Source organism: Carya illinoinensis, chromosome 11, assembly GCF_018687715.1.
Source record: "Carya illinoinensis cultivar Pawnee chromosome 11, C.illinoinensisPawnee_v1, whole genome shotgun sequence".
Lineage (NCBI taxonomy): Eukaryota > Viridiplantae > Streptophyta > Magnoliopsida > Fagales > Juglandaceae > Carya > Carya illinoinensis.
In genome coordinates, this window is record NC_056762.1 from 3554813 (window position 1) to 3564421 (window position 9609).

Sequence of the window (9609 nt, forward strand, 5' to 3'; positions counted from 1 at the left end):
ACAACAAGGCTTGTCGAAAGCTTTGGAATGGAAGGTATCCGAGGATTCTCCTGCATCGTTAAGAGAAGAAGATGAGAAGGCACATAGTGTCATTTTGTTGTCACTGTCAGATGGAGTTTTGAGGGAGGTTGCTGATGAGGAGACCGCTTTCAGTCTTTGGTCCAAGCTTGAGAGCTTGTATATGAAAAAGTCGCTCACCAACTGTTTGTATTTGAAGCAACGACTATACACTCTCAAGATGAGGGAAGGTACTCCTATTTCCGATCATCTAGATGAATTTAATAAAACTATTATGGATCTAAGGAATATTGATATTAAGCTTGATGATGAGGATCAAGCATTAATTTTGTTGTGTTCGTTGCCAGTATCATTTGAAAGTTTTGTGAACTCAATGTTGTATGGCAGAGATACCATCTCCTTGGTAGATGTAAAATCTGCTTTGAACTCTAAGGAGTTGAGAACAAAATTGGGTGTACAAGACACAAACAATCAAGCCAATGGTTTGTTTGTGAAATATTCCTCTGGTGGTAGATCTAATGGAAGAGGTTCGGATTATGGTAGGAGTAATTCCAGTAGTAGCTCTAAATTTAACAAGAAAAATGTTAAATGTCACTACTGTCATAGGTTTGGTCATTACAAGAATGAGTGTTTCAGATTGAAGGAGGAAAGTAAAAGTTCCTCCAATATTGTTAGCGTTGAACAGTCTAACAACTATGATATTGTCCTAGCAGTTAGCGGCTCTAGTGGTCACTTTGGTAACAAGTGGGTCATGGATTTAGCTTGTACATTCCATATGTGTTCCAGGATAGATTGGTTCACTACCTATGAATCAATCAACGGTGACTCCGTTTTGGTTGGAAATGATATGGCTTGTGATATTGTTGGGATTGGTTCAGTTGAGATTAAGATGTATGATGGAATCGTTAGAACCTTGTCTAACGTTCGGCATATTCCATCTTTGAAGAAAAATCTTATATCTTTGGGCATTCTTGACTCCTTTGGTTACCAGTATTCAGCTGGAGGTGGAGTCATTCGGGTCTACAAGGGCTCTTCGATGGTAATGACAAGGAAGAAGACAGATGGTCTTTATTTTCTTCAGGGCAGTATAGTGATTGGTGGAGCATCTTCAGATGTTCCAGATTCAGATATTACTCATTTATGGCGCATGTGATTGTGCCATATAGGTGAACGAGTATGTTCATTTATGAGTAGGCAATTTTTTTTTTGCTTTGTGTAATCAGAAGACAGAAAAGATTGATTTGTTTGTTTGCATTGTATTCTTGTAAAGCAGTGCTGAATCAGGTTTACTGAAGTTTATGTCTTTATGATTTTTTGGGGGTACATCTAGTGTGATGTGGTGCTCTGTTTGTACTCATATTTGTTGATGACCATTTGAAGAAGAGTCTGGATTTGTTTATCCTTGTTTTGTGATGTGTTTGATGTGTTCAAGCATTTGTGAAGGCTAGTGATCTACAGACAAGAAGGTAAAGCGTTGTTCATACCATACAGTTGGGTCCACTCCACAGAAATGGAGTAGTTGAATGGAATGAGTCGGACTCTTGTGTGAGAGCCCGTAGTATGCTTTTGGATTTGCCAGGCTTGTCTACAAATTTGGGTGAAGCGGTCGACACAACTTGCTATTGGGTGAACCTTCTCTTCTTTACAATTTGTTTTTCAGTTGTTGTTTCCACAAGAAAGGAGAGCATGGTTATAGCAAGAAGGTGGAGTTGCTGGGAGAGCTTCACAACAGAGTGCAGGTGGTACTCTAGATCATGCTATTGAAATTAAGTATGATTTTGATTTTGGCATTGGCGTACAGTGAGAGCAAGTCTACAGTTTCATCTAGTAGATAGAGGAGACAGTTTAGTCACCTTTGGGATATGCTCATGCAGACTTTGAGGTGTTCTTACTTTGGCAGAGAATATTTGTTGTTAGCCTCCATGTGTATTCAGAAGCCGTTGTTCAAGTAAGCAGTCTGTTTCAATGGTGCGTTGTCTTTTGTGTGAAGAGGTTGATTCTTCATTAGGACCAAGGTTGTGATTTGGTCAAATTGTCTATGGTATTGAAGACTTTTGGGTGGAAATTGAGTTCTTCAAGGATAGACGTTGTGTTCGGAGTTTGTGATTCCCCTTTGGTAATTTGTTGGTGGGAATCGATTCCTTGGTTATTGGTTTTTTGTTTAGGCTTGACGGAATTCAAGCTAAGGTGGAGATTTGTTGAGTTTGGCTTGATTTCTTGCTGAAAAATGTATTTTTTGAGGCTTGGCTTGACTGTTGCTTGACCCTGGCTCGACTGTGGCTCGACCCTGCCTCAAGCTAAGGTTGCGCTCAACCTCCGCTCGACAGTCCGCTCAAGCGAACTCATCCAGAGAGTTCCGCTCGACTATCCGTTCGAACGAATTCATCCAGAGAGTTCCGCTCGACCTCCGCTCGACTGTCTGCTCGAGCGAAAATGCAACCCTAACATGCGCTCGACACTTCGCTCGATATCCACTCAAGCGAATGTTCTGAATTAGCACCTTGTGCTATAAATACATCATTTTCTCTTCATTTTGAAGAGACCCTCAGCAGCCAAGTTAGAGAGAGTTTTGAGAATCCTTTTGTACACAATCCTAAGAGTCCATTGGGTGTATTGGGGCTTTAGGATTAAGGATTTTGTGATCAATACTCTTGTACTCCATCTTTGTTCATAGTGAATTTGTTGAAATCGACCCCGACAGTGGACGTAGGCTCACATTGAGCTGAACCACTTAAATCTTGGTGTTCTTTGTGTGCTTGTTGTTTATTTTGTTGCTTCCGCTATTATTTACTTCAACTTAACCTTTGTTTGCTCGGTCCATTCCCAACAGTTTCTTCAAAACGGTTGTCCATGGTCCCTAGTTATTTTCTAGTATTCTCTTTTCTTTTCTGGTTCTTTTCAAGGCTATGAGATTTTTCTTGGTAAGAACTTTGGAATCAGAAGAAGGGAGGAATTCATGACTTCTATCACGTTGAGGTTTCCTTTGTTTGTCTTGCTTTCAGAGATTTTATCTGTTTTTCATGTTTTCAGACAGTCTTCGACTCTTCTTCGAGTTTCCATGTGTGAGAGATGTCATCTGTAATTGTAGGCGCACGTCCTTGAAAGCACGCTATTCATTCAAGTTTATAATTCATATACCATGAAAAATTTAGAACTTCCATGATGTCTTTAGATTCTAATATCCCCATATTATTTTCAATTATAATGTTAAGTTTATAAAATTATTAAGCAATAAAATCTATATTTTATATAATATATAATATATCCCCACTCTCATTTGTGATATATAAAATTAAGTTCAATTAATAAAAGAAAAAAAAATATGTCCAATTAAATTGCTAATATTATTAAAAATTGCAGGCTGTAAAATTCTCAAAGCATGAAGTTTTCTCCCATAAAACCACATCATCAATTATCCCACTATAAATCATTAACTTAGCTTTAATAAATATTCAATTAAGTTATATTTTTAACAATATAATTATTAAATTGAAATGCTATATCAGAATGATTGCTATTTTATTTAGAATTAGCAGTCTGTTGGTTTTTCTTATGTCTCCTTTCTTGTTTTATCAACTTATACTTCTTTAATTTAGGCATATTATATAAATGAAATTCTACTATTTACAGTCATTTTTACATATTATTTATACACTTTACTGATGTAATTGAGTAAAACAGATATTTTATATTAAAAAACGACACAACCAATCATATTAATAAAATGTATAAATAATATGTAAAAATAACTACACCTAAAGTTTTTACATATAAATAGCTTTTACTCTCTTTTCATTGAAGAAAGATTTATGAAGTTTGAAGATAAGTTGCTCAACTTTTAAAATGTAAAAAGTGTACATGTTAGATCATTTATTTCTACGTAACGACAAATCAAATCTTATTATTTAAATTATTTGAGTCACTCTAATTTGAAAATAAAATAATTTTTATTTACTACTTTAATGATAAGAAATAAGAATCGAATAAAATAAAATTATAAGAGTATTATTATTATTGTATAACAAGAATTCGTGTGGTTTGAACTTTAAAATTATGAAGTATATTTATAAGCTCATTGGTACCGTTCCTAAAACGACAACAATTAATTAGCCGTTTGTGTCAGCTATAGACAAGGAACTCGTTCTCACACCAAGCGAAGAAACCAAACCAAAGGAAAATTAAAAATGTTGCAGTTCCCGGCGTTCATGACGCAGTACCCGCGGTCGACGAGGACGATTCCGACGTCGTTTCTGCTTCCCTCTCAATGGCCCCAGCCCCACAGCGAGGAGCTCCTTCTCGCCATGGAGGAGTCCGATTTCGATGAAAAGGTACCTTTCAACCAACCCCTTTTTACTTAGATTCCATCTAAAGCTTGATTTCCAACAAAAGTTTTAATCTTTCGATCTCTTCGTGAAGTTGTAGTCAAACATTGCCTTCTGGGTTTTGTAAGATTTAACGGAAATTGCATTCTCATGTAAAATTTCGTAATTTCTGACGTCATTCTCATTGTATAGGATTAGAGGATTAGGTCTAATTACATTGGTACCATACGCTGGAGACAGTGCTTATTATGATTTGGATTTGAAATCTACCCCGGCTCTTGTCCTTTATGATTATTATTATCGTACAATATATAAAATTAATCTGCTTGATTAAAATGATGATCCAAACAAACATTATGAACTGTTGTGGTGAGGATGATTAGTTGGACTTGAGGACTATTGTTTTTGTGGAATTAATATACAGTACTAAGAGTTTGATCATTCATGATTTAATACCTGGGAATCCTCAATATTGCTGAAGATCAATGCCAGAAAAAAAGCTCTGGCTGCAGGGGTCTTTATTTGTTCAAGTTCAAGTTTATCTAGGGCAAGTGCATATAAAGAGTTATTTGATGTACTGAAGTTGGAATATCAGTGGAGTATAGAAGTCTAGGTAGTTTCATGAACAAGTTGGAATCTGGAGTTGAAAAAAGCATGGGAGAGCTCAAGTTCAAGTTGCCAATACATGGTTGGAAGGTTGCCTTGTATGCATTTGGGGCACCTCCTTAATATGCAGCTTCAACTCATTAAAATATTCCTGTGGTTCAATTTTATTTGTTTTAATTATTTTTATGAGTTTAATGTAACGAGTGAAAAAAAAGTCCAGAATATAACTTATCAAAAAAAGAAATTCCAGAATATAATTAACACAAGAAAGGTTTCAAGGACGTTGACATTTGGAGCTCTCTAGAAGAGTGCAACAAATCAGTTATCAGTGTGGTTTATCTGGCAATACAATCTCTGCCAGGGCCATACATCTAGTTTTGATTGTTTCCTTTGTTTACTTATAACTTCTGATGTTCTAGTCATTTAAATATCATAGTTCGAACCTTTCACTTGTCATAAGGGGTAATGGCTTCAGGATATCCGTTGTTCTCTGTGTCTCTCCAAGGTTCCCCCACCTTGATCCTACATGTTAGAGATTATCCAATCTATCAAAATTTTAATCTAATAACTTTATATTTGATTACAATTTGGAGAAAGAATGCTGTCATTCAAAAGTTTTATATTTGTTACCCGTCCCTGACCCCAAATGTGAGAATAAATAAATGAAATAGAGTATCATCCTATATCAAGCCATCTTAAGGTGGTTAGCCGTGTACATGAGAAAGAACCGTGATACAAACACAGGGATTTTGCACTGGAAGAAAACACGGATTGTAAACACAGTTCATGCACTGTTCACAACAGTGTTTACATTTTTCCCTATGTGTTTTTTCCCGTGCAAAATCCCAGTGACTCGAGCACTTTCCATGATGAAATTCTTGCCCAGAAACAATGCAATCAATCAGTCTTATACCCATTGTGTCTTATAAGATAGTGACATGCTTCTGATCATTTCATCCTCATTTCCTTTTAGATGATTAATTTTGGTGTTAATATGTATAACTTTGGCAGTGTAATGAGATCAGGAAGACAAATAGCAACCTGGTTGTGATTGGGAAAACCACTGTTGATAATGACAAAGAAGACTATGACAATGATGCAGACGACGATGATGCAGACAATGCAGAGGAATCTGAGGGTGAAGAGTTTGAGCAGGAAACTGCTTGAAAAGGCTTTGTATGCCCCCCAATTCTTACCTTCTGTGTGTAAAGATTCTTAATGTTTGCATATGCAACGGCATCACTTATAATTAATAAGAACAATTGCAAGCTTCAAAGATACATCTCCAGACTACACGCCTACTCGCACACTCGAATGGATGTCTTTTTATGCCCTTTTTAACTGATGGGTCTCCCAATTAACAATCATGAGGAAAAAATTATTCTATCTTTTCTCCATTGTGGAACTGGTCAAATTGGATTGTCAAATGGGTATATTTTCTAGCATGGTCCATGCATGTATTGGCTGATTATGGGGTGAAATTTGGTGCATGGTCAATCATGGTGGGGGTTATAAATTGTCGTTTTGCTGAGCTTCCGGCACACGTAAACTTGGTGCGGTGTGGTTACATCGAATCACTTCTCATTGAGAACATGAATTCGGTATAAGAATCTTAAAATTCTGAAATTCTAGGTTGTAATGTGAGGGCTGGGTATGAGTTTAGGTAAAGTGGCAAATTGTACATCATTGTCATGATTCGAGAAGTGGGCAGAAAGTTCTCTCTCTCTCTCTCTTTTGGTGGAAAGAAAGATATCCTTTTTTCCTTCTTGCCGACTCGTTTTTAACGATTGGAAGAGTGAAGGAAAAGCTGCCCCTTCCAACAAAAAACGCACACTGCCTTTCTTCCTTCCTTTGGGTTCATTCAAAACACTGTATCCAGTCAATGGTCTCGAGTCTTCCCCATTATTTTCTTGTGTAAACACAAAGTGGGCTCTCCCAAGTCCTTGAGGGGTTACGGCACATGATTTCTAAATGCAATATCAGAACAGCATCGCTTAATTAAATTAAAGTTTTTTTGGGGTTTCATTTAATTTATTATTCCCGTTTTGAAAAGCATCCCCAGATGTCATTTTAAGAGCAAGTTCAAAGCATGTGCAAGTTGTTTTCTTAAGAATCTTCAAACCTTCTCTTCGCAGGCGATACCTGCAGCTGCAAGTCACCCGATAAAACAATAAAATACCATTCCAAGTCTCAAAACATTAATTAACGCAAACCAATTCAAACTAGAATAAATTATGACCAACGGAGAAGATAGACTTACACACGTGTTAGAATCCAACTGAGTCCGACACCCGAACGTGTCAAGAGCTGAATTCGGCACAGTACTTCCTCCCGCTGGAATTCGATTTCCGGTCAGTAAAAAGCCGAAAAGCACGTACGTGGCCTAAACAGAAAACTAACACAGGTGACGGCCCGTCAAAATGAACGGCTCGTAACGGAATCCTAACGGCTTCCCTTTTGTTCGAAAAAGAATATGGAACTCAACTCAGGGTTCAGAATTCTCGGGCACAAAAATCCATGTATGTTTCTCTCTTTAATTCAAAAAACAATTCAAAAAATCCTTAGAATCTAATTCCATATAGGGGCAATTTTTTATTTTTTGTTTGTTTTTGTTTGGTCCTCTGCTTTTTCGCCATCATCAAATTTGTTTTTGGTGCTGTAATGCTGTGTAATTTACTTCAACTACAGTCTATACGTCTCTGGCTTTTGGTGCTCAGTGCCGGTAATTGCTCTGCGGAACAAACTGCGAATACGAATACAGAACTCTAGGGTTATGCTGGACATGGTAGCTATACCGATTCCCTTTTGCGGAGCAATTCCGAGCACCGGCCGGATATCCAATTGGAGCCGAATAAGTCCGCGGGACGTAGTGGTAGGCCGCCGAGTTTCTCAACGATTCGGTGGGTACGAACGGCGTTCTGGACTCAGAGAAATCGACGCTCGGAGGAGGGGAGATTTTCTTGAGAGATTTTGGTGGCGAAAGGACCGCCCTGATCTTCAGAGGATGGGACATCGACGACGAAGCTCGATCGTATTCTTCGATCAGGTTGGCCAAATCTTCGTCGGAGGTGATTGAAATGAGAGTTTCCAAATCTCCGCTCGGTAACTGACACCTCAGAGTCACAGAATAGCCACAGAACTCCCCTAGCTTCACCATCAACTCTGCAAAACCAAAACAAACAATGATTAAATTCACATAAACCGGGATTAAATCCACATAGACCGAACAAATTCACAGGAACCGAATCGCAAGAAAGGAGTGCAAGAAGCCACATAACACGAACCTGTATAGGAAATAGAACGATCGACGGAGAGGACTCGGGTGAGGCCGCCGACATAGCGAAGCTCGCCGTCTGTATAGCGAGGGAGGATCTTTCCGCCATAGCTACAAAGCAACTTGATAGTTTCTGTAACTTTGTTAGACTCCATGCGCATGCTGTTCGATACACTATCTGGTGAAAGTTGTAGAGAGATAGAGAGAGAGGAACTCAGGGCAGGAAGGGGGAGAGGGGGCCGCGGAAGGCGTTGGAGAGGTGGTGCCTTAATTCTCCAAACCAAAGGTACAAGTTTTGTTGTATATTTATAGGAAGAAGAGCCTAGGGCTAGGACTTGGAGTTGGAGGAGGAAACTCAGGAAAGGGTTCGGAACTTCGGAGATGACGTCATGGGAGGTGCAGCCCACGCGCAAACTTTAAAAAGGAAAGGAAAGGCGGAAAGGAAAGGCAACGGAAGGGGCAAAGCAACTACTGAACCGTCTATCCGACTCTCGCAAGAAAGGATCCATTCCGTTCCAATATATTCATTCGGATATTCGTTTATTCTTAACAAAATGAGTAGGAAAAGGCGGGCTCAATGGGCCCGACCCATGGTCCATGTGCAATACACCAAGGTGTTTACAGCTATGACTTTTTCTGTTTCAAGGACCGGTAGGCACTAAGTACTTTTTATTTTATGTATTTATAAATGCTAGTTTAATATAAAATTTTATAAAATAAATTTATAAATTATATAGCATTACATATATTTTATAATAAAAAAATTATTTTTACGTATTTTTTATATATTTATATATTTAATTAATGTAATTAGTCAAAATAATTATTTTATATTAAAAAGTTAAAATAATCAATTACTTTAATAAAATATATAAAAAAATAAATAAAAATAAATGTACATAAAATTTTTAATAAAAGAAACCATAGAAGTTGGTATCTCTATCATCTTTATAAAATTTCTGTATAAACTAAATATATTTACAATTGAAAATACTATATATTATATTGAATTTATAATTAAAAAATTTCGTGTGGGGCCAACGTCGAATATGAATAGCAATGAAATTTCGTGTCAACTCTTCATTGTCGCACCCGGCCTCTGTCACAAAGTAATTTCAACGAAAAAACAAATCATTTTACAATTTTATAATAAAATATTAATTTTTTAAAATTTTAAATACACAAACGCCAAAGTAATAGTCAACATAATTTTTCTGAAAAGATATCTTACTGTGAAAAGCTCGGGGATGGGTTGAAAAACATTTTCCACTGGCCAATAACAAAATACCACGTAGGTATTTCAAGATAAGAACTCTACACCCGCATGTATGGAAGAAACACCAATTTCGCCCACTCCTGCCGATCTTCGCTCTACCATTTCGCCCGAAG

At 37.4% G+C, this 9609-nt stretch overlaps 2 protein-coding genes across 2 annotated transcripts; one reads left to right on the top strand and one right to left on the bottom strand.

Annotated features, from left to right (window-relative positions):
* The first annotated feature begins 4113 nt into the window (after positions 1-4113).
* On the top strand, positions 4114-6226 carry LOC122282887. Its single transcript, XM_043094943.1, has 2 exons — positions 4114-4346; positions 5958-6226. Exons 1-2 carry the CDS (start codon positions 4203-4205, stop codon positions 6111-6113), a joined length of 300 nt encoding a protein of 99 aa, XP_042950877.1. The 5' UTR covers positions 4114-4202; the 3' UTR covers positions 6114-6226.
* A 1224-nt stretch (positions 6227-7450) lies between these two features.
* LOC122282886 lies at positions 7451-8709 on the bottom strand. Its single transcript, XM_043094942.1, has 2 exons — positions 8231-8709; positions 7451-8108 (listed from the first exon to the last, which is right to left on the bottom strand). Exons 1-2 carry the CDS (start codon positions 8379-8381, stop codon positions 7660-7662), a joined length of 600 nt encoding a protein of 199 aa, XP_042950876.1. The 5' UTR covers positions 8382-8709; the 3' UTR covers positions 7451-7659.
* Positions 8710-9609: the final 900 nt, after the last annotated feature.